The sequence below is a fragment of the Siphateles boraxobius genome, unplaced genomic scaffold (assembly GCF_051911475.1).
Source record: "Siphateles boraxobius isolate OS27281-9 unplaced genomic scaffold, OSU_SipBor_1 7, whole genome shotgun sequence".
Lineage (NCBI taxonomy): Eukaryota > Metazoa > Chordata > Actinopteri > Cypriniformes > Leuciscidae > Siphateles > Siphateles boraxobius.
In genome coordinates, this window is record NW_027509197.1 from 17,713,708 (window position 1) to 17,739,965 (window position 26,258).

At 36.2% G+C, this 26,258-nt stretch overlaps 1 protein-coding gene across 2 annotated transcripts in view; it reads left to right on the forward strand.

The window, feature by feature from the left end:
- Positions 1-6,723, forward strand: part of tmem163a (transmembrane protein 163a) — a 53,068-nt gene extending 46,345 nt beyond the window's left edge. The window contains exons 6-9 of one of the 2 annotated variants that reach the window (XR_013197124.1): positions 1,973-2,084; positions 2,527-2,668; positions 2,808-3,118; positions 5,685-6,723. Coding sequence is in view for 1 of the 2 variants with exons in the window: in XM_077215906.1 (XP_077072021.1) it covers positions 1,973-2,084; positions 2,527-2,668; positions 2,808-2,868 (315 nt within the window). In the remaining variant the exon portion in view is untranslated. Of the gene's footprint in view, positions 1-1,972; positions 2,085-2,526; positions 2,669-2,807 lie in introns of both variants that reach the window. The other variant, XM_077215906.1, reaches the window with a different exon arrangement.
- The last annotated feature ends 19,535 nt before the right edge of the window (positions 6,724-26,258 follow it).

Genomic DNA, 26,258 nt, shown 5'->3' on the forward strand with positions numbered 1-26,258 from the left:
GTCGAATAAGTTTATTTCCTCTGGAATCTGGATGAGGACAGGAACAGGGGACACTGGACCGGTGGTCTCGGCAGGACGAGACTCTGGTTTTGGTGGAGGGGTGTTGGTAGACTCTGCGATGCAGATGGTGAAAGCAGAGTTGTTGTTTACCAACACCCATTCCACACATGCAGCTAATTCTTCACGAGGACCACTCCCTGGGAGGCGTGCCCGGGACTGCTCGCTGAGTCTGGCAATGTAGAACATGCACAGCGAGCCGTCAGGATAGTGCATTAGGCACGCCAACTCCAAGAAATCCCTAGTGTGAGACTCCATGGAGCGGTACTTCTGCTCCAGGCATAGCAGGGCAACAGCAGTAATGTCCATTGAGCTGCAATCTGTCTAGGTGTAGTCTTCTGTTACGAAAAAGAGGACCTGGAGACAGAAATACAGTAGGTGATGGAGTTTATTTGCAGCAAATGGGCAGACAAACAGGTAAATGGTCAACACTAGGGAGAGGAGATGAACGCAGGAGATGAACGCAGGAGATGAACGCAGGAGATGAACGCAGGAGATGAACGCAGGAGATGAACGCAGGAGATGAACGCAGGAGATAAAGTTCCTCAGGTTTCACACACTAGGGTAAAACGAGACTAGACCATGAGGGAACACAAGGTGAGGGGTTTTATGGTGAAGATAACGAGGGAGATTGCTGACAGGTGCAGGTGATTGTGAAGGAGGTGCAGGTGTGGGCCAAGGAAGATGCTGGGAAATGTAGTGAAGCATACATAGCATAGCTATTACTTTTAAAATATAGTAATTATAGTCTTAATGATGTTTGGCCAATCGTCAACTGAACCACAGGCTCTTCTCGTCAGCACAATGGTAACCACAAAAACCACAGAAAACCTTTTAAATGACCTTTTAAAATAATAGAACATTAAACACTAACAGATCTCCCTCCTGTATTAATATTGAGCAAAACACATTAAAAAACACTTAATTTTAACATTTTCTCTCCTTTAACAGTCAGAAGCAAAGCATGCTGGGAACTAGAAATCTGTGTGTGAACATACATTCATATTTATATGGGAACATGTATGTGCAATATATGTACACAATAAAGGATAAAACTTGAATATTAAATGTAATGCTAGTCTTCATTCTTACATATTTTATATGTACTAATATAAAGCCATACTTTACATGGTCAATGCATATATTGCAGTATATTGAAAAATATAAGCACTAGTTTTCCATATATGAAAATGTACTATATAACACAGTATATCGTATTATATTTTGCAGTATATTTCCATATATTTTTGTTCTGTAAGAGTTAATGGGTTTGTTCACCTAATGTCTGTAATCTATCATATACACATACACACACACACAAACAAACACACACACACACACACACACACACACACACACACACACACACACACACACACACGTAGTGTTTCCATGTTTTATGGGGACTTTCCATAGACATAATGATTTTTATACTGTACAAACTGTATATTATATTCCCTTACACTAACCCTATCCCTAAACCTACCCATCACAGAAAACTTTATGCATTTTTACATTTTCAAAAAACATCACTTAGTATGATTTATACACTGTTTTCCTCATGGGGACCAAAAAATGTCCCCACACGAACAAGGATTTCAGTGATTGCCATCCTTATGGGGACATTTTGTCCCCATAATGTAGGGTTTACCAGGCCACACACACACACACACACAATTTACGTCGCCTCAAGAGCCCCATTTTACAGATGCACAACTGAAAGACCTATTTATATTGTTATACTTTTATCCCTATTTTATTCCACTGGCCTTTAAGAGTTCTAGTTTTAACATCTCCATATTGGCATTGCCTGTGCATTCACTCCTAGTTAATAATTCAGCCATATGGACGCTGTATCATTTCTACTGTGAACACTTCTTCTTTCTGTCTCATTTACTGTCTGTCTCTCTGCCAGGATGACTTCCTGTTCAGCGTTTCCATCGTCAGTGGCTTCATGTGTGCCATTCTTGCTGTTGCCAAGTTCATGCTGGGAAGGGTTTTGACCAGCAGAGCCCTAATCACTGATGGTATGACACACACACACACACACACACACACACACACACACACACACACACACACACACACACACACACACACACGGATGGTGCCTCCTTGTCTCTGTCTATGAACATAGTAACTAGCCCAGTGACTATATCAATGTTATTTATATACACTACTTTGAATTGATTAGCTTTTAGTTTTAGATTTTCAGATTTCATTTTAATTTTCGTTTAAGTTTTTGTCATTTTTTATTCGATTTTAGTTAACTTTCATTTATTTTTATTTCAGTTTTAGTCTTAGTAATTTTAATACTTAAACTTATTTATTTCGGTTAGTTGGCAAGGTAACATTTCTAATTTGCTTTTAAATGTTTCCACTAATATTTATTTTTTTACATAAATGTGTCATGAAGATAAGATTCATAATAACACATAAAATTGTTCTATTTTCTATTTTTTTCTGAAGGCTTCAATTCCATGGTTGGAGGTGTCATGGGCTTTTCCATCCTCATTAGTGCTGAGGTGTTTAGGCATTATCCCAACATTTGGTACCTCGATGGGACCATTGGGGTCCTGATTGGACTCATCATTCTAGCTTATGGAGTCAAGTAAGTGTATTTATTGCGATCATCTATTTATATACAGAACATACCGATAGTTTCTTTTTTCTCCATAACTTCAAGACATTACTCATCCGCACTATAATGTCTCTAATGTGGATAATTCCATTGTTCCTTTCTCCTGCAGGCTGTTGATTGACATGGTACCACGAGTAAGACAAACTCGAAACTATGAGCGCTTTGAGTAAAGCTGGTTCAGTGAGAAAAAGGCATTGTATGGATCCATCCATTCCTCTCTGCTCCTGCTGCTCTCTCAACACACACAACAATACCCAAATACATCCAGGAATAAAGTCTGCGGGCAGCCATTTCAGTATCACGTACCTGTAGAGCCATCACTCCGACCAGCTCTTGATGTCCTCTTTCACTCAGCACAACATTTAAGAAGGAAAGAGGAAGAACAATGAGCAGGTCAATGTGTACTCCAGGCACCCTAAGGTATCATTCTGGATAGTCATTGTTTTTAAATATAGACTGTAAATATAAAAAAAGGACAGCGTGTCTCCGCTTCCTTCCATAGTAGAAAAATGAAGCCAAAATATCCCAGTAATGGTTGTTGCCGATTCCGTCGTTCGGTGCCCGAGTCTGCGCAGGATCCTGAGGTGTAGCCGTGGCATTAAGGTTCCACCAACACTCCAACTCCCGCAGACTCAATCGCAATGATACACCCTGATTTCAAAATCGAACTAAAATCAAACTTATTGGGAAAACAAACACTTGAACATACGTCTGCGTGATGACAACTTCCTAAAATGACAGAGACCATCTTTGGAAAAAAACATATTTGAAATGTAATTGGATTTTTTAGTTTGGTTTGCGTCCCATTAGATTAGATTAGATTAAGACCTATACTGAAGCCAGCCACTAGGGGGCGATCGAAATCCTTTGGCTTCACTTTTCAGGACGCGCAGCACACTTGGTTTTAAACAGCATTTATAGTGTCATCATGCTTTGGTCACATCCATGAAATTCTTGTATGTTACATTTTATGTTATTTGTTTCCTTCTATAACCATTAGTTTTTAAATTATGAAGGAAAAATATTCATTTATTCTAAAAACTGTGAATGTGTATTTGAAACTACGCAACTCTTGTAATGCATTTTAGCTCTGTTTTAGATGTCATCTTTCTGTTACATCTCATCATCCTGCCCGTTACCCCAAAACTATTTAATTCTAAGTCACACTTCGTTAGGTGCGTTTATATTTTACTGTACACTATTGTAGATAACCTCTCAGGCTAGAGATCAGCCACATTTCTAGTGTAGAGGTAAAATACATTTCAGTGAAGAAAGCGCACAGGAAATTCTACAAAGGAAGGCACAAATATACTGTAGGCTAAAGAACTCTAAGAAGCACAGTTCAGGGTCAGCAAAATATTTACATGAAATATTGATATTGGAAAAAACAGCTTTATTGCTAACAAGAAAAGTCCACAATGCATTAGTGATCTGTCACAGACATTACGAGTCAACAGTCAAAATGACTAACCACCACAAACCCCCTCAAATAGAGAACTGAAAAGGTTTTTAAAAGGTTGTAACACCTTGAACATCCTGAACATTGAACCATTTATACCACTAAAAACAATAAAAAGACAAACCAAATTACTGAAATATTCCTAAATCTATCTACTTGTCTTACTGTAACTTTTTCGCTTGATATTGCGTGCTTTGCAATTCAATGCAAAAAAATCTTCTTCATTGTATTTAGCACACTTTTTATAATTAAATCAATGAATCTGACCTTTGCTGTGTGACGATTCACTAAGTTTAACCAGTGATTTTCTTGGCTTGCACTGCTGTGTCTGTTTGACACTTGCAATAGAATTCATCAGATATTCCTTTCGTGCCAAGACATAATGAGATTAGAATGGCCTGAAGTATCGTCTGATGTAGAAATGATTGATTTGGACTGTCGGCAGACAGTGATTGATGAATGATTGTTGAATTATGGAGGGTTTGTGGGGGAGGGCTTATTCTGCAATGGAGAGCAAATCATTGGAAAAACAAAGCACATTTTAGTTTCTTTCTGCACTGTTTGACAATACTAAAGTATAATATAATGGGTTTTCACCTTTAATTTATTTTTTCTCCACAGAGACTGAAACATAAATACAAATGTTTGTCATTTGTGCCCTACTACTACACTACCATTCAAAAAGTTTGGGCTCACTAACAATTTTTAGTACATTTTTATTCACAAGAACGCATTAAATTAATCAAAAGTGACAGTAAAGACTTGTATAATGTTTCAAATAAATGCTGTTCTATTGAACTTTTTACTCATCAAAGAATTCTGGAAAAAACAGCATATCTGTTTACAACATTGATAAGAAATATTTCTTGAGCAACACATTTAGAATTAGATTAGAATGATTTCTGAAGGATCATGTTACTCTGAAGACTGGAGTAATGATCACACGTATAATTGATATTTTTAAAAGTTTTTAAATATATTAAAAAGTTATTTTAACTTGCAATAAAATTTCAAAACATGACTGTTTTTATTGTATTTTGATCAATCAAATGCAGACTTGGTCAGCATATGAGACTTCTTTCAAAAACATAAAAATGTTTTATCGAACCTCAAATATTTGAACGTTAGTGTATTATAAACTCTTTTTATTTTATTCATATAACACATCAGCAAATTAAAAATGCCCACTAATTTTAATTAACGTCATTTTTTCATTCACACATTTTACACGACCTGCTTCCTAAGCACAGCAATTATGTTTTTTTTACAATGCAGTTTGTCACTGACCATCCCAAGTACATTAACTCAAATTCATGTTACAAACGAACAAAGTATTCGACATGTTTAAGCAAAGAGTTTCGGAAGGAGATGATTTTAGATTTTTTCCACACACAGGGTTCCTCGTTTATCTTTTACTTAATTAATATTGAGCATCAGCATTTTTTTTGCTTTATAATTTTTTTGTCATATAGTTGGGATGTAAATGCAACTGAATACAAATGACTGATCGGATGGTTCGGTTCACAGCTCACCTACTGCGCACCTACTGATGTATCGTACCAATATTACCAGACAATCACGAGTCAACAAATAACTGAAGCACAGACTCCTAAAGCCTTTTTGTGTACTGCTCACTGGATCTCATCTGAAGAGGGGAACTTTAAAGCAGAACGTCTCATATTTGTGTTCTTTTTACCATCATGACAAAGTTATTGATTTTATTTATTACTGATTTTTACTCAAGTGGCGTGTTTGTGCCATAATGCAATAGCATTATGCTCATTCCATATACGTATCGATGGACATCCTTGTGTTATAACTTGAATTCTTTTTCTCCATAATCCTATATAAACTGTACTGACTTGACTGTATATGTGTATAAACTGCCCATGGTAACCAATATTTCAATGTGCCGAATTAATGCTGTATTATGTTTACAAAATTTGGTATTGAGTATTTATAATATTCAGATGTCAGGTCACAACTGCCAGAATAGGCAGGTCATTTATTATGAGTCATTTGCTTTATTCGTTCATTCTCATCAGGTATATTGTGCTAGTTTGTAAATCTAAGCATGTGTTAGGCTGTAACGTACCATCAGCGGAGAAAAGCTCTGTCTGTTCATAGACTTACTTCCGTGGCTGTAGTCGCTTGTGCATTACTATAAATATCATCAGGGTCACATTTGCTTAGTATAGGTTGTGATGGTTGTTCAAATCATAAATCAGTCTATATTCCAAAGACAAACTGACAGCTAGACCCGGTTTTAGTTTGGCTGAGGCCTTCTTTTTACTAATGCTGTAGTTTAGTCTTAAGCAATAGGCTCTGTTCAGTTAATACTGCAACGCTTTGCATGAAAAAAACTCCACATACCCACAAAATGCTGCACAAACTCACACTGACACGCATGCACAAGCAAATGCACACACAACACATTTATAATGTCTGCACATAGATGAGAGGTTCTGAATGTACTTATTCCAATAATAATAATCTATATTTCTGTAGAAGATGTGAAATAGCTTGACCTATAGGTTGTACAAAAATAAAAACTCTTTACCAACCAGATTGTGTGGAATTAGTTTTTGGATTGTGTACTGACTAATGTCACACGATCCAAATACATGACAAATCAACTCAAACTCAAAGTAGTAACTGTTGTGCTTTCATAAAGGTTATATGGAAAACCTTCATGAATTCAATCTTATAGACATGCATGATGAAGCAAAGCCGTTCTTAAAGTTACAGTATGTGCATAAAAACTACCAGTCAAACTTTTTAAATAATTACGATTTTTTTGTTTGTTTTTGAAAGTCTCTTTTGCTCTCCAAGCTGCATTTGTATGACCAAATATACAGTGAAAACAGAAGGCCTATAATTGTAAAAAATTATTCCAATTTAAAAGAACGGTTTTAATAGGCCTTTACTGTTTTTTGTTTGTTTTTTCAGCTTTCCTGTGAAGTATTCTTAGCCCAAACTTTTGAAATCATCATATTTGAATGATTTCTGAAGGATCATGTGACACTAAAGACATGTGTAATGATGCTGAAAATTCAGCTTTGACATGACACAGCAATAAATTACATTTTTAAATATATTAAAATAGAAAACGGCTATTTTAAATTGTAGCCTAACATCATTACTGTTTTAATGTAGGGCATATTTGCTGAAATTAAATGCAGCGTATAAGAGTCTCCTTTCAAAAACATAAAAGCTATTAGTTATTTCAAACTTGTGACCGTTAGTGTACAAAAATGTACACACTCACTCTACATAAACATTCACCGGAATGTCTTGATTTATTTCAGTATGAGGTGTTTTGCACTTTTCACTTATGACCACTAGATGGGGAGATGTTAACACGTAGTTCGGCTACATAGCCTACATGACAATTCAACAGGACACAACTCTTATTTGTGTCTGTTTTTCTGGCCAGATTTTATACATACAAGCGAATCTTAAAGATTTCCAAAAAAATTAAAATGTTGTTATAAACGTTGTTCTTTCACTTAAATAAAAAGATAGAGCCACACGTAGGCCTATAGCTAACCAATCACAAATGGGACAGGTAATTGCACAACTATATGTTGAATTAAGTAATAAGTACCTACACATTGTCGGTTTTGTAAATAAGGACTTGTTTGTGTCGCTTTGATGTTTAGCAGGCATCTTTTAAGTTGTATTAAACGTGTTGGCGAAGTGAATGTGTGTAATACTTCATACAACCAGTAGGAGGCAGAACTAGAAAGATGACAGATTTGCCGCTCACATGTGACCTCTGCAGGAAAACAATGGTAATATCATGGTACCTTTTTGATGGTGAAAGATAGTCAGGTGAAGCAGGGATGTTTACAAAAACCTTGACTGTTCATCATGTAAGCTTGCACTGTAATTATATTAAGTTGCTAAACATTATCTATCAATAATACTTAACAGGTAGATGTTGTTTATGTCAGTCATGTAGGCCTATACGCAGTTCTTAGTAATGTTTTAATTACAGAATCTGTGTAATTTCAGCTTTATCTAATAATCAGGGGCCTCATTTAGCCTATAACCATTGCGTACGCACAAAACAGGCCCTGAAAGAGGCGTACGCCACTTCCGACGCACAAGTTGGGATTTATAAAAACAAACTTGACGGGAAAATTTGCGCACCTGCAAGCAAACTCTGACCCATGCGTACGAACATTTTGGAGATGGAGCAGTTTGGCGACACCGATGGTGAGCTGGAGTTACATGTCTTTTTGGTCACTTTTAGACAGAAAAGCTAAAAAAATATATACATATACAGAAAGATTATAAAAATAAAATTTTACTCACCAAGCCTATCACATGAAGCAAACATCCATCCCTTCTTGAAAGCGCGTTGGGCCGTTTAGTGGAACTGACGCATAGCATGTAACACATCTAAAACCGTAAATCTTCATTATAAGTCCTAATCATAAATACAGTTCATGTTCACAATAACAGTTTAAATAAATAAAATAATGATTTAAACTTTGTTTTACTTCTGTTGTAAATATTTAGATTAAATATGCCATTCTGATTAATGGAGTTAAACACTTAAATTACATGAAATCATTACTGAAAAGTTAAAAAAAATGTATAAGCTATTCAATAAATAGAAATAATTGTTGTGGATGCAATGCTTTTGAACACTTTTCCTCTGGCATCCTGTGTTTTAATGTTTTAACTACAGAGATAATTGCTTATCATGATAATAGCAGATTGTCTGAGAAAATAGTTTCGTGCAAATAATGCACAACAAGGTCTGTCTTTTCCATTAAAAATATAAATCAATTAAAAATACTCTTTGGCCAGTGGGAAAGATTGAGAAAAACTTTCTCCGAAATGTATTTTACACTATTTAATTTATTTATTCAAAAACAGGGCAAGGATAGGCTACTACATGATCAACTAATGTGACATCACATCCGCATTTCATATTTTCCTAATATCTTGTACCTAAACATGTTATCACGTGGATGAATAATCATACGCAGATGAGGATATGCATAGTAAAACTAGGCGTTGTAAGCTCAATATATGGTTGTTTCGGGGAGGAGACGCATGTGCGCACAATCTTCCGCTAACTGGGATTTATAAAGGGAATTCTGCGCAGGTTCCGTCGTACGCACGGTTTTATAAGTCTGAATATTTTTTTGCGTAAGCCATTTTTGGCTTTCTGGTGCACGTACACTTTAATTAAGGATCATACGCACATTTTTATAAATGAGGCCCCAGAACATGTGGAAACTACAATATGCCCATAGCACTTGGATTTCAGAGCACTGGATTTCAGAGCACTTCCACAAGAAATTCTTGACAGTGAGACATTGAAGTGTCAGACTGTGCTGAATGAACAGATTTCACACTGGATGCAGGCGTAGAGTCAAACACAAGCTTGGAGCCATGGTGACAGACAGACCACAACAGCCGAATCTCTTGGGCAATTGGAAGTGGTGTTCAGAGAGGAGTCGAGCTTTCAAATGTTCCCCAAAGCCAGAGGGAATGTTTGGAATCTCCTGAATCCTGATCCATTCCACCCCCTCAAGTGTAAATCCCAGACTGACATGTTTGAGATGACAGTTACAGCTGTTTTTGGACTCCGGGACTATATATGCAAAATGGAGTTTGACTTGCAGATTCCATCACTCTCACATGTCAAAGACACGTATACACTTAGATACGTAGACCATAGTTAGATAGACATTCATAATGTCTGTGACTAAAAAAAAAATAAAAATAAATATATATATATATATATATATATATATATATATATATATATATATATATATATATATATATATATATATATATATATATAATATTGTGTCTATAATATAACACATTAACTTCTTATCTATTGACCTGTTGAATACTGTTCTTAGATATTGCACTCTTCAATATGAGCCAAAATCTCATACTGGGGCATTTTTGCCCTAATATCTTGAATTTTAGCGGCATTCTATAACTGCATTCTATAGGCTACATCTCGCAGTGAGTTGTTGCCCTGCATCATCACTAACAGGGAATGCTCCCATTCACTAAAAAGCTTTAAAAGTTACTAAAATGTTAGGCTAAAACGTTCTTAAAATAATGTGTATGGAACTTACTTATAACATACGTTCTCGTAATGTTAAGAAAAAAATGTTCTTAAAATAACATCCTCAGAACTATTTTCATAAAACGTTTTGAGTAGGCCTACAACGTCCTAACAAGTTAGAGTATCCAAAAACTGTACTCAAGTAAAAGTACAAGTATAGGCTATATAGAAATATTTACTCAAAGTAAAAGTAAAAGTAATAATCTTAGTTACTTGAGTAAGAGTAAAATGTATCCAATGAAAAAACTACTCAGCTATTGCTATACTTACTATATATGCTATATATTGCTATATATTGCTATACAGTTATATATATATATATATATATATATATATATATATATATAAAAAAATAAAATAAAGTGTGTCTAACTCAATTTATTTAAGTTGATCCAACTCAGTTTGATTAAATACCGTTTATATTAAACTAATACGTTTATATAATTACTTTATATGCTTGTCAAACTTAAATACAATTTTTTTTATTGGAAAATCAATTATAAGCAGTTTCCTTCATCATTATACACAATGTATATAATGAACAAATAAGAAAAGACTGGTGTCACTCCTGACATTAGCATAGATCACATGCCCACAGCCGGAACATAACTGAACATTAAACAGTAACATTAACTAACAACATTTTTCCCTTACTGAAAAACACATAAAATAACACTTTAATACCTAAATTTATTGTTATGCAGTTCTTTTTCAAAGCATGCTGCAGATCCTGCAGTTAATTATGTCAAAACAAAATTATTCATGTATACTTTTAACACAAATTAATTCAGTAAACCTTAAGCTTTAAATACATTAGGTTGATTGAACACAATTAAATAAAGTTGTGACAAAATGTTAAAAAATCGTGTTACTTTAGCTCATTATAATACTTAAACTCAACAAGAGGCAAACATTTTTTTTTTGAGTGAATGCGCAGAAGGTGCTCCTCTTTCAAAAAAAATCTAATTTGAGTTGATCAAACTTAAAGCTGCAGTCCGCAACTTTTGGCGCTCTAGTGTTTAATAAACAGAACTGCATGTGTCTTGCAGAAGAACAATAGTCGGTGTGGTGAAGAGATGAGTCCCAGCGAAGAGATGAGCCTGACCTAAAGCTGTTCTCGCAATACCTTGTTGTAGTTAACGTGAGCTGTTTTAGCTCTATGTGGTAGCTATGTGTAATATGCTAAATCCCACTGCTATGAAGGCCTACTGCTAAATCCCGCTGCTACAAGATAAGATAAAAGCAGTTTGTATAAACATTTAAGCAGGTATAGCAGTTTTCATGCCATCAACACATTTATTTGTATAGCGCTTTTCACTGGTTCACACAGCTTTACAGAAAGAGACAGCTATTGTATAGAATTGAATTGTAGTAATATTGTAATATTTCAAATCTCAAGTTGTTGAATGTTTTATTTTGATACAAGCAAAATATAATTTAATTTGACATGCCAAGGCTTTTTTAATTTATGGCTGTAATTAAATTATTATACCACATAACAATTTTCACTGGTGTTTGTCTTTTTCTTTTATCCATCCAATATCCAGGTAAATCAGTTACACAAATAAATCAGAAAGATCTCTCTCTCTTAAAAAGATTGGTATAGTAAGGGTCATGTGGAATAGGATTCGGCTTGCTAGATCATCGGATAGCTATGCTTCTATGTAAGCTAACTAAAAAAAACAATACGAACGAGAAATATTTAATTTCACAATCTAGTTTTGGTTATATACTGAAACATATAAGTTAAAAGACATTAATGGTAATTTAAACGTAATTCAACTACATACAGGTCCTTCTCAAAAAATTAGCATATTGTGATAAAGTTCCTTATTTTCCATAATGTAATGATAAAAATTAAACTTTCATATATTTTAGATTCATTGCACACCAACTGAAATATTTCAGGTCTTTTATTGTTTTAATACTGATGATTTTGGCATACAGCTCATGAAAACCCAAAATTCCTGTCTCAAAAAATTAGCATATTTCATCCGACCAATAAAAGAAGTGTTTTTAATAAAAAAAAAAAGTCAACCTTCAAATAATTATGTTCAGTTATGCACTCAATAGTCAATACTTGGTCGGGAATCCTTTTGCAGAAATGACTGCTTCAATGCGGCGTGGCATGGAGGCAATCAGCCTGTGGCACTGCTGAGGTGTTATGGAGGCCCAGGATGCATCGATAGCGGCCTTAAGCTCATCCAGAGTGTTGGGTCTTGCGTCTCTCAACTTTCTCTTCACAATATCCCACAGATTCTCTATGGGGTTCAGGTCAGGAGAGTTGGCAGGCCAATTGAGCACAGTAATACCATGGTCAGTAAACCATTTACCAGTGGTTTTGGCTCTGTGAGCAGGTGCCAGGTCGTGTTGAAAAATGAAATCTTCATCTCCATAAAGCTTTTCAGCAGATGGAAGCATGAAGTGCTCCAAAATCTCCTGATAGCTAGCTGCATTGACCCTGCCCTTGATAAAACACAGTGGACCAACACCAGCAGCTGACATGGCACCCCAGACCATCACTGACTGTGGGTACTTGACACTGGACTTCAGGCATTTTGGCATTTCCTTCTCCCCAGTCTTCCTCCAGACTCTGGCACCTTGATTTCCGAATGACATGCAAAACTGAGCAACAGTCCAGTGCTGCTTCTCTGTAGCCCAGGTCAGGCGCTTCTGCCGCTGTTTCTGGTTCAAAAGTGGCTTGACCTGGGGAATGCGGCACCTGTAGCCCATTTCCTGCACACTCCTGTGCACGGTGGCTCTGGATGTTTCTACTCCAGACTCAGTCCACTGCTTCCGCAGGTCCCCCAAGGTCTGGAATCAGTCCTTCTGCACAATCTTCCTCAGGGTCCGGTCACCTCTTCTCGTTGTGCAGCGTTTTTTGCCACACTTTTTCCTTCCCACAGACTTCCCACTGAGGTGCCTTGATACAGCACTCTGGGAACAGCCTATTTGTTCAGAAATTTCTTTCTGTGTCTTACCCTCTTGCTTGAGGGTGTCAATGATGGCCTTCTGGACAGCAGTCAGGTCGGCAGTCTTACCCATGATTGCGGTTTTGAGTAATGAAACAGGCTGGGAGTTTTTAAAAGCCTCAGGAATCTTTTGCAGGTGTTTAGAGTTAATAAGTTGATTCAGATGATTAGGTTAATAGCTCGTTTAGAGACCCTTTTCATGATATGCTAATTTTTTGAGACAGGAATTTTGTGTTTTCATGAGCTGTATGCCAAAATCATCAGTATTAAAACAATAAAAGACCTGAAATATTTCAGTTGGTGTGCAATGAATCTAAAATATATGAAAGTTTAATTTTTATCATTACATTATGGAAAATAATGAACTTTATCACAATATGCTAATTTTTTGAGAAGGACCTATATAACAAAGTGATATTGACTGATTTGTAACCAGGCACTCCAGCGATTACCCATAAAACGTGCTTTGAACCAATCAGATTGCTTGGGTCCAAAGCTTGGACTCATCTCTTCGCTGTGACTCAGTTGTTCACCACACCAGAGCTACTTCTCTCTGTTTATGTCTATGACGAGGCAAGCAGGTATGCTGCTCCAGCTCCGCAGTGGTACGACCCGAACCAGTTTAAAATTATCCAAATATAAACACTTATTACAGGTGTACCGTAGTGAATAAGACTACTAATAAACAAAATGGATTGTTTGGAAAATGGATAAATGATGTTCTCGCTCATTATATAATTTTTTAGACATTTTTAACACAAAAAATTATAAACTTTCAGAAATAATGTTTTCATAACATTTTCACATAAAAAAAAACGTATTAATACATAAAAAATCTGCCCATTTTGAAAGTTTAAAAAACATTCATAATGTTTTCATAACTTGACAGGAATGTTAGCAAAACATTCTAAGAGCATATTTTTGTTAGGGTGGGATGTTCGTCACCAACTGTACATGTAAGATGACCTACGTAAGTTCGGGGCGGGTGTGTTAAATGCATTAAATCTTTTTTACAGTACATGCCTTAGGATCTGACTAATGAGAAGGCAGTTCACATTTCTCATTCCAACATGTTCCCAGGCTGGTCAGAGTGCTCCAGTAACTCAGAACATGTTCGATACTCTCCTCCCCTCTGAGGTGGATGAACCTGAAAGCAGGGGTAAAGCTTTGTTCACTGAATGGAACAGCATTCCAGAGGTGATGTGAGCATACCACAACACACGATCATGTGAGCTACAGCTCACAGCTGCAGACCTTCATCTTCTCTGACCTTGGTTTGGCCTCCATGGCCAGAGAGCCACAGAGTGTTAACTTTCAGATGCAGGGTCTTTTATGAATTACAACTGTGTTTAATTCTCAATTGTATTTATTCTTAATGTATTACATTGATATGGTTTATGGTATTATTGATATGTGAATTCTTTTTTTTATGGGGGGTTGGACTTTTCTAAGGATTTTTAGTATTTCTGCTAAAGTTCATCTCTGAACTATGTTGGTGTGGTGTCATTAGGCTTTAACTATCCTTTGTTATAATTTGTTTAGAAAACACTCAATGAAGTTATGATCAGAGGTGGACAGTAACAAAGTGCATTTACTTGAGTACTGTACTTAAAGTTCACTTTTTGAGTATCTTACTTGAGTATTATTTTTTGTGGAAACTTTTTACTTTAACTTCATTACATTTGAAATACAAATATAGTAATTTTTACTCCACTACAATTCTGTCAAGGTCCTTGAGTAGAAAGTAGTAACGTCAGTCGGGGGATGATTTTGGTTGCAGGGGTTGTATTTTGGTTGGAAATGAAAGTCGGGTTGACGTCAGAACCCGACTGATGTTGAACCCGACCCGACAGTTCTGAAACTTGTCAGATTATGTGATTATAATAAATGTACCCCGGGTTTCACAGACAAGGCTTAAGTCTATTCCCAGACTAAAATGCATGTTTGAGCTGTTTTAACTGAAAGCAACTTGCACTTATATATTTTTTGGCTCAAGATCACACCAGTTGCTGAATGTTTATAAAAGCTACTTAAATGTCATAATTGAACTAAGGCCATAATCCTGGCTTAATCTAAGCCCTGTCTGTGAAACCAGGCCATAGAGTGAAAAAATAATATTTAATTGGTCAATATGTACAATTGTACAATACATTTGCAGGTCTTCACAGCTTCTTGTGTTTTGTAAGAATATTCAATAAGCATTTGTGTTTCTGTTTTACCATAGTGACATGCGTAGATTCGTTGCAGCCACATGCTCTGTTATGAGGTGTTGTGTACTTAAATGATGCAGTTTCCTTGATGAAAGTCAGGTATCATGGGGCTAGACCCCAGACAAAAGACAGCACTGTATTGCTTCAAAGGCCCGGAGGATCAACACTAATGGAAACTGATGTTGCACTGTACCAAATGTACACATTTTAATGTATACAGAGGGTCAAACACATGAGAAAAATACACAAATGGTTCCATCAGCACACACGCACTGACACTGACTGATTGAGACCTTAGGATTTGCTGCTTATGCAATGTCTGTATCAGCCAATGGGGAGCAGGAGGGTTGGGGGGGGGGGGGGGGGGGGGGTGTTTTTGCTATGACGACAGCCATAAGCTTGACATATGGAGGGGGAGGGTGAAAACAGGCATCTAACAAATGCCAATGAGTGGTGGATGGAGACGTCTGCCATGTTGGAAAATGGACTCAATTTACCATAGGGAACATTCATATAAATAAACTTGTGAAATTATTTAAATGGAAGATATCAAAAGCTTTTTTAAGAATTATCAGAATTGTTTTTGGAGATTTCTGTTCAACTTTACTTACAAATAAATTAACTGGAAAGCAAGGGAAACCACAACGTTAAAACAACATAAAAAAACATCGGTTGCATCCGAATATGCATACTTCCATTCAGTATGTAAAAAGAGTAGAATGTCTGAATTCACCGTATTTATAAAACAGTTGCCAAAACGGATGACCTAATACATCCGACAAGATTCTGAATTATGCATCTGACTTTACTATCCCATTAGGTCATGGGAGAAGAGTTATGAATGACAGTGAAATGACGCAAATAAAAGTGTCACATACATTCATACGGAACACATTCATAATGTGTATGAATGATTAATTGAATCGCTCACTCAACCGATTCGTTCAAGATCACTGATTCATTCCTGAAAGAAACACCACTACTGTTGTGTTGCTTGGAGGCGCTGAGATTCTGTAGTGGCTTCGTTTGGAACTGTTTTCGCTAGCGGTAAATGTAACTGGCAACATTGTGTCTAAATGTAAGTTCCTCACAGCCTACTAACTTCTTGTTTATTGAACTGCTGTATAAAAGCAATAGGCTATCACACTCGTAATGGTTCTACTATTCAGCATGACTGAAATTGCTTGTCGTGTGATATTAATTGTACTACTGAAGTTGTTCTGTTTCCATATTTTAGATTAAAATTCCAGCATCATCAAATTAAATAACAAATTGAATTTAGAGAATTAGCAAATGCAACAGTGCCATAAAATTATCCTTTTTGCCGCTGTGATAAAAGCAGTAGCACTTTTACATAAAAAACAATGGAAAAGCAGTGCTGTGGAATACAAAAACGCATTCTTTGTGAATGGACCTTAGAGTGTTTGGTTTCCAAAGCACTGTTTACAAACAAAAGAGATGCAAGCTATTAAATCTATGGCAAACACCTAAAGATTCCAGTCTGACCCCAACAGACATAATTCCTTGAACATAATACATGAACAGAGAACAGGAGTGGTAGGTCTGGATTTGTGCCTAGATTATACGCAATAATTACACAACACACTTCTGTGTGTTACGACATGCCATTGAAATAACTGCGTCAAGGGTGCTATGGACAGAGCAAATAATTGACTAGAAAGGATTAGTTGTGCAAACTTTTTTATATTTATATTAGACCAACCAGTTGGCACCATCCTTCCATAGAACCATGTTTTCTGTTCAGTTCACTCATGAGAATTTAAGTTCTATTAGTTCAAGTTGACAAGAACATAGAATAGAGGAATACAAAGAGGTCAAATGATAGTTTATATACTCTGCTGGGGATTTGTAGAACAGCTTGTGTGGATCTATCAGTTAGTCTTACTTAGTTTGACTTTAAAGTTTGTCTGTAATCTTTTCCATCTCCTTCAAAACATTGTTGACTTTAAAATGCCATTTTGGGCTTTTCAGGTTTATCCGATATGCTTATCTGTAAATATACATGCTATTTTTGGATAGTCAGCAGGTTGTGGTAAATCAGACATTGTCTTTGATCCTTTGCTTTAGAGCGGCTTGCAGTAAAAGAGAAGCTGCGGGGTTGATGTGATTATGGTTGAATCTCCTGCTGCAATATGATCTCATGAACCACATTCTCTTAAACATGTGATTTACAAATCCCTATACTTATCTTTCATATAAATCTGACAGCATGTTTAATATATAAAGCCATATTTTTTTAATGAATGCAGATTTTTAACAAAAGAAGACATTGCGATTTCTAATAAATATGCATTAATATTTCTAAAGACAGCAATAACAGTGTAGTAAGCAGTGCAATGCTACAATAGCCAAGTTTCCATCAAACAATTTATTTATTTTTTTGCTAAAAAATGATAAGTGATTTAAAACATTTACTGATAAAGCTGATGGAACTGCTAATTATAAATACAATTTTGAGTGTCTATATAATAATTTTTCGTGTAACTTTAGCAGAATTGTATTCAGGCCTATCACTATTCCTCGATTAAATTTGAGTACTCAGATTTAAAAAAATCCTCGATTGCAATTTACCAGTGTCTATTAACTGGCGCATTCCATAGACGAGAATCCATGAAACTCATTATTGGACCATTTTCTAAGGCTACATGATATGTTAAAGGCATTTAAAAATCATAATATAGCATAGTGCTATGTCAAATCACAAACGCTGTGATTTGATTAAATAAATGTATGTGCTGCAAGTTTCAGAGTGAAGCACGGTGCTTTAATTACGCATGCGTGCCGGTTACGTGTTTCTTCCAGCATCTCAGAGTGACCCCGTTCACAGTAAATGCGGCTACACATCGACTTAGTCTCTGCAAATATAATGATTTTTTTTCTCAAGAAAAAATAGTTTAATGCATAAATGTGGTGTTAATTAATTAGTTAATTAATGTGGTGTTAATTAACGAAATTACACATGCATATTCATCCAATTGTTGTTTTAGTTAAAGCAATGAGTCAAGCACAAATGTTCAACAGTTCAAATGTTTGGTTTGTGACACTTTTCTGTTAATTGTTCAGTTTTACCCTCAATATTTCTTTGTGTAGCCTATAAACATGCTCCTTACAAACAAAAACCTTAATTTTTCTAATGTAGGAAATTTTTTCTGTCTTCTGTGTAACAATTAGATATCCATTTTTGTTGTCTTCATATCTTATTAGCAAACCTCATTTCAGTAACTTAAAATTACATTGAAAATAACTGTAAACTAAACATTCATGTTAGCTGATAAGCTGTTATCTGATTTAAAATGGCAAATCTTTTCAGAGATCACACCGGCAAGATAACTGAATATAAATCCCGATAATTCACTTAGTTACTGTTTTTTGCTATAAATGAAATGCCAACTGCAGGTGTGTTTGCCTTGCAGGTTTGTTTGTCGAATGTAAACAACACATGTGTTTGTGAAAGTCAGGCTCTTATTATTGCTACACCCTGTAATTGAGAAACACCCAGAGCGCTTGTTCAGACTGGATAATGTTTGACTCAGAACGCAAACACTACATAAGCAAGCAAAGACATGTCTGAGTGCTCTCCCTATCTCTGTATACTGAGGCCACGATACCCCACAAATAATATTTCATATGGTCAAACTATGTAATGTGCTCTATATTGCCTGCAATTTAAAACATATTTAGTGCTGTTTCATTGAGAAAATGTAGCCCAGTGCAAACCAAAAAAGAGAAAAGCTAATTAACCAAGCAACCCACGAAGACTGGCAGTCAAAGCCTGTCTGTATTTACGTTCTCCAGCTGGGGACCCCTTTATGACCACCTCTGACCCTCCTGTCCCACATGACCGGGGCTGTGTCTCAGTTAGGTTGTCCATGTGTGGGAATTGCTTCCTTAGAGGGAGTGGTTGAAAAAAAGAGGAGAACAAAGAGAAGAACAAATAACTCTTTGTTGTAGTTCCCAAAACCGCCCATCATTTAATCTAATTTAGCAAGATAATGTTTCTTCGATGTCTAATGTTTTTTTTTTCAGGAATAATGGTGTAGATTTTAGTTTATAGGATGAGCATTTCCTGACTTTTCCTAGCTTAGTAATTATTATAAGTGCTCCCTATCATTATAACAAGGACAGAAATATTACATAACTCTTCAGTCTTCAAGTTCTTAGGTTGTTCATACAAGCTTTCTATAATACAGTTGTGAGACTTTATAAAAAGTACATAAAGATGAGTTCCTGTTGCATTACCTGGCAGAATGTCCCGTCTTCCTCCTTGCTTCCACCCCCACCACCTCCCAGCTTTCTTCAGGGTTAATTTGTTCTTCTATTACTGACTAATAGTGTCTCAGCCATGAATCAACCTTTGTACAAGGAGTCTCTTTCTCTCTGTCTACTCTTGTTTTTTTTTGTAGTGCAAAGAGAGACCATTCTACCTTCTTTAGTAGGTGCATTGAATGACTCGTTCCCTTCCTCCATGAGAAATGTTTACCCGTGAGGGCCAGTAAAGGTAACTTAATTTAGGGCTTCAGTAGCTACTTAGTCAGCAGCTTTATGATGCTGGAGAAACGTTTTTCAGCCATTTGATCATACATTGAATTTAAATGTTCTTCCATGATATTCATCAACCAATATTTTTGATTAGAATTTTTGTATATTATCTGTCTGAATATGTATACATTCACTGTTACACAATTTACCACGCGCATAATGTCCAAATCTTTATAGTACAAAGATGAGTCACAATACTTGCTCCAGTGATGAACCAGTGACTCATGCTATTGATTTAGCAATGCTAGCCGCCTAGCGCTCTCACGAGTTTACACAGAATTTGCTAAATAAATTTCAGAGTCGTCAAAAAGTGTGGATGAATGGTCAGCATTTGACTAATGGCATTTATGATGCGAAATGAATCACATTCCCACCCACAATTCTGTCACAGCTAAATATAACAAATGATGCTTAATGCTCAAATGTTGAAAAAGCCTTTAGAAATCATTTTTTTTAGCAAAATTAGTTATTTAAATGAAATACCTCCAACAAAGATATTGTTCATTCAAGATCAAAGGTACAATGTATGTAAAATATGCTTGTTCTAATGATTTTTGGATCTTAACACACTGTAGATTGTGATGTTGTATAAACTGTGTATTTATTGGTCTGAAACACAATCTTTGAAGCAGAACAACACATTGTTAATCTTTACAGTGAAAAAATGCAATCTGTCCAGCTTGAAGCAGAGGACCAACTGCAGACTGAGACCAACAAAAACATGGGAAACCACAAGAGAGCCAATAGATCCCTGTAAATATATAATCTGCATGTGCTCATGGAAGCAAGATGGCATGGCAGATGTTGACCACAGAAGACCTTTCCTGGGAGGACAGTCACTAGAAGCATGGCAGACAACGGTAGCAAACATTTTTGGAAAAGAAAGTAGTCAGTGTTTACAGAAGCATATAGTGTTGTATTAAACGAAAAAAGTTCTGTATTAAGTGGCTCCATCAAGCCTGAAATATTCAAATAGTAATTAAATGTTGACATCACACAAAGATGTCCAAAGAAGTCATTGAGTCACATGAAAGACAATGGAAATGTTATTTATTTTAAGCCTATCCAACCGGTATTTAGTTTGTAATACAAAGTTATTTTCGTAACAAGATTACAATAAAATAGATTTTTTTTTCTAAATTAATTTTGTTGTACATGGACAAAATGTTATCTGTGGCTTCAGAGGAAGTACAGAGTTTCGCATTCAAGGCGTTCTTGTGAATAGTTTCCCCCACTGAAACCCTACAATTCTCTCAAGACAGCTGGAGTGTGACCAGATGGACCGGTTGCCATGTCAACCTCTTGATTCCCTCTCACTCTTGTGAAAGTGGGCTGATCATAAACAAAGCTGAATGTCATTACGAGATCCTTCTGCCTCTCTCTCAAATTTCAGTAGATGGGAATCATGTTGGGCAATATGAATGAATGCCACTCATGGATCAATCCCTTGCAGGACACATATTTGAAAACTGATTTTTTAAATAATAATTTATATACACTTATTCCAGCAGCCATATCACCCTATAGCCCAAGACTTGCCCACTGAAGCTAAGCAGGGCTGAGCCTGCTTAGTATCTGGATGGGAGACCTCCTGAGAAAACCAGGTTGCTGCTGGAAGAGGTGTTAGTGAGGCCAGCAGGGGGCGCTCACCCTGTGGTCTGTGTGGGTCCTAACGCCCCAGTATAGTGATAGAGGGACACTATACTGTCAAAGAGCACCGTCCTTCGGATGAGACGTTAAACTGAGATCCTGACTCTCTTTGGTCATTAAAAAATCCCATGGCACTTTTCGTAAAAGAGTAGGGGTGTAACCCTGGTGCCCTGGCCACATTCCACCCATTGGTCCTTGCCAATCATGGCCTCCTAATAATCCCCTAAATTGGCTCTATCACTCTCTCTCTCCTCTCCACCTGTAGCTGGTGTATGGTGAGCACATAATCCAAGTGGATGCTGCACGCTGGTGGTGGTTGAGGAGAGATTCCCTGATATGATTTTAAAGCGCTTTGGTTGTACAGTAGTACATATGAAAGCGCTATACAAATGCCTCATTCATTCATTCATTCATTCATTCATTCATTCATTCACTATACCGTTTAAAAGTTTGTGGTCAGTAAGATTGAAATTAATACTTTTATTCAGCAAGGATGCATTAAATTGATCAAACTGACAGGAAAGAAAGTTCAAAAGTTTTCCATTTTAAAATCATGTGACACTGAAGACTGAAGTAATGATGCTGAAAATCCAGCTTTGCCGGCACAAAGCATTGGTGATAAATGCAGCATTGGTTAGCATTTAAGTCTTTAAAACACATCTGTAGTATTTGTATGTAAACATACAATGTTTCAGCTAAGAATTCTTAGCCAGGAGCAGCTTTTAAAGGTGTGAGTGCTGACTTTACACCTTCACACGTGTCACTCATATTGAGAAATGTTAGCACATCCTGTAGCTGCAATGAGCCGATCATTTATTTTGGATGGTGTTACAAATAAAGAGGTGAGAGTTATGTTGAGAATATATTTCCACAGATAATGTTCTTATAGCCTGAGCAATTTTAAATATTTTGTGCAGCGGATGAAGAAATCATCATATATCTTTTTTACTTACAACATCTCTCATCCCCTTTTAAACAATCAAAGGTTTCTGCATCAAAATGCCTTGCTCTGCTTTTCACTCAATTGTCACCGTGCTGTGGGGTCATGTGGAAGAGTTTAGACAGAGATAATGAGACTAATCCAGCGCAGTCAGTAATCATGTATTTATTATAACTGAGTTTATGGAGATGTGATGCTTCGTGGCTCAATGCCAGTCTAGGACTGGTCACGAAACATTTAGTTCACACAGTCGTGTTTAAGTTTTAACCAGGAATAATAATAATCATCATCATCAATTAGCTAACTGGTAAAAAATATATATATTCCACCAGTATTATGGATCATAGTATAACAAGCATCAGTCAGCTAATGCAAAATTTGAAAACCTCCTGACATTTTATGGACCTCTATTTCCATCCCAGCCAAGAAAAATATGTTCTAAGAACATTTTGCTAATGTTCTTGTTAAGTTATGAAAATGGCTTTACTAGATGTACACTAAACATTCAAAACGCCTAGTTTTAAAAAAAAAAAGTTATTTTTTTTATTATTGTTAAAGAAAAGATAACTTTGAACAAATGTTCTGTTAAAGTTACTGGAAGGATGTTTGTTCATAACTTTGAGAGAACCTTGCCAGAATGTTAGCCAAAGTTCTGAGAAAAGTCCCAGTTTACTGGGATTTACATTTATTTGGTGTGATAGTGAACAGGTTTTTAAATCTTTTGCATCTCGCCTGTTAAGAAAAGGGAGCCAGAACTGTGAGCAGATAGTGTTAGTCTAACACAAGCTCTTCTCAGAAGGACACTGTGCTCAGCAGTTCAGCCCACCCACACACTATACTATCAAGCATGGATGCAGGAGAAAAAGCAGTGACTATAACAGGGACTCCGTTGTAACATCTTAAAAGGTAAAATAAAAAAAATAAAAAAGGATGACATCTAGTCGAGAAGACTAGTAATAATATTCACATTAATCAGATATTGGTTGTGTCCGAAATCACCCTTATACCCTCAATATCAAATGTATTTCTATAACACAGTTCCAATAGTGGGATTGAATGTGAGATTTAATAAGTGCATTCAATAACATCCAGAGTGGTTTTGGACACCCAAATGGCTGTTCCCTCAAATAGTGCCCTATTTAATGTCTCTATGAAAAGTTTTTTGGCTTTTAGTATGCATATGTTAGCCTTACTGTTATCTATAAGCTAGTGTGCTCCAAAAAAATGACCAAATGTGCATTTAGAAGACCAAACTCAACAGTGAAAATGAAAATAAGGTTGATGTCAGAATCCAACGTCAGATTGTCGTCAATCTCCAACGTTGGACAGACGTTGTATTGTGGTTGAACACAAGGTCGTAACTTTGGTTTGAGAAGTGGGGGGGACACAAAATGGGGGAATTTTTTTTCCGATTTGAATCCCATTTCCTTTATTTACATACATTTAGGGACTATGGTGATACAAAATATAGGAAATATTTAAGTTAATTGTAATGATAAATTCTGCCCGAAAAAAGTAGGCTACTAAACTATGTATAACAAAAAGATTTCTTACTTTTTTATTGTTTAATAGGGGCCGATTGCCAAGACTTGACAGAATAATTTTATAAAGTCAAAAATGTTCACCATTAATGTTTTGTGTGTAAATAAAATTGAAATTATGTGAGACCCAATTTCCACTGTAATGTAAACAACACATAAAGATAGTATATTTTTAATAACTGCTTAATAGATATTTTTATGAATGACGGCCAGTAGGCCTATCACTGATATTAATATAGCTACTGATGTCTTTATGAAGAGCACCCCCCCCCCCCCCCCCCCAAATTTGAAACATTCTTTAATGAAACATAACTTTAAACAATCCTCACAATAAACCCATAATAAATGTCAGATTTACCTGTGCGCTTCCTGTCTAACAGGTACAAAATATACAGAAATTGAATAAGGTTATGAAATAGTCTGCACTGCATACATTATAAATTATATATATATTATATATATATATATATATATATATATATATATATATATATATATATATATATATATATATATATATATATATATATATATTCCCCTGTGTTCTTTGGTTAACTTTACTGACAGAGAGAATTGGCTGCTGTCCCTTTAAGATCTGTCGCTGATGACAGGACCTTTCGCATTAATTTTCTCATTTACTCTTGACGTTCATTTAAGATTTTATTTAACTCATTTAAAACTGTTCTTGTGAGGATACAATTGACAAAACGGACATTCTGGCATAAATGTGTTTGTTATTATTCAAGCGCGAAAGAGAACTGGATTTTGGCGCACGCCAGAATCCATTCTCTTTCACGCTTGAATAAGAGCGATACCTGTTTATTAGAACTTTCAGTGAGGTATTTTTAGAGTGTAGACTATGGTGTGTGGACGCGGACGCGGACGCACGCATCGGCTCTAGGGTGGCCATTTCCATAACACCAAAAAGGAGGACACATATTTTGGCGCATTTAATTAATCATATCTCACTGAATACCGAACTGATTTTCACGCGGGTTTTTTTTTTTTTTTGCTGCAGAGGTCATAGCCTACACGTAGCTACGATACAGGACACATTGAATATTTTGTTCACAAAATAAAACCAATAGTACGGTAATGTTAAATGTTAAATGTTACTTGTGAAAAGTAATCCCCGAGTGATGGTCCGCCGATTTGAGCAGGAATATGCTGCATGCACAGTGCTCTGGCATCTACTGCTGCTATGCAACGCAAATAGGAGTATGACCGGTTTATGATGGTGGCCGCATTTCTTGCGCCACAGCGGCCAATAGGGCATCTAATCTCTATATGATGTCTATGGGGACACAAACGGGATTTTGGAAAGTGGGGGGGACATCTGCTCTTCTGCTGGTAAATAGCGTTCGTCAGCTCCAGTTTGTATCCAGCCTCTCACGGAGACTTCGGATCCCCCAACATCTGCGACAGAAATGTAGTGGAGTAAAAAGTACGACATTTGCCTTTCAAATGTAGTAAAGTTAAAGTAACATTTTTCCAGAAAAAAGAATACAGAAAAGTAAAGTACAGATACTTAAAAAAATGTACTCAAGTACAGCACTCAAGTAAATGTACTTTGTTTCTGTCCACCTCTGACTATAATGCTTATGGTCATTTATGACGTTTGTATTATTCTTTTTTTCTAACAAATAGTTACTCTCTGATCTCATTTATGGTGATTTCTGCTTGGTAAGGGCCGATAATAAATTGTGTTTAAAACCGTGTTCTTGCCTTACCCGAGTAACTTTGGTAAATCTGCAGCAATTATTTATTTTCATAGATGTTGAGTTTGTTTTTGCAGGAAAATTTCAGCTTCTGTCATTCATTCTTGTTTGTTCACATCATGTCCGTAAACGAAGAAATTAACTCCTTGCTACTATAGAAGCAGTTCCCTATCGGTCAGTCACTACAACGTAGGTCATGACTGACCAATAGGAATCTCGCTAGAGAGGCCAATCTACTTCGAGTGAAACTAAAACAAGCCAATACACATTGGCGTGCAATCATTTGTATCAGCTGCGCGCCCTCGTTAGCGCGGGTATAAACGAGCAGCTGGTGCGATTGCACACTAGCTTTTTGCTTCGGAGCCAAACACTTCGATGTCTCTGCTTTCAGTTGAAACCAA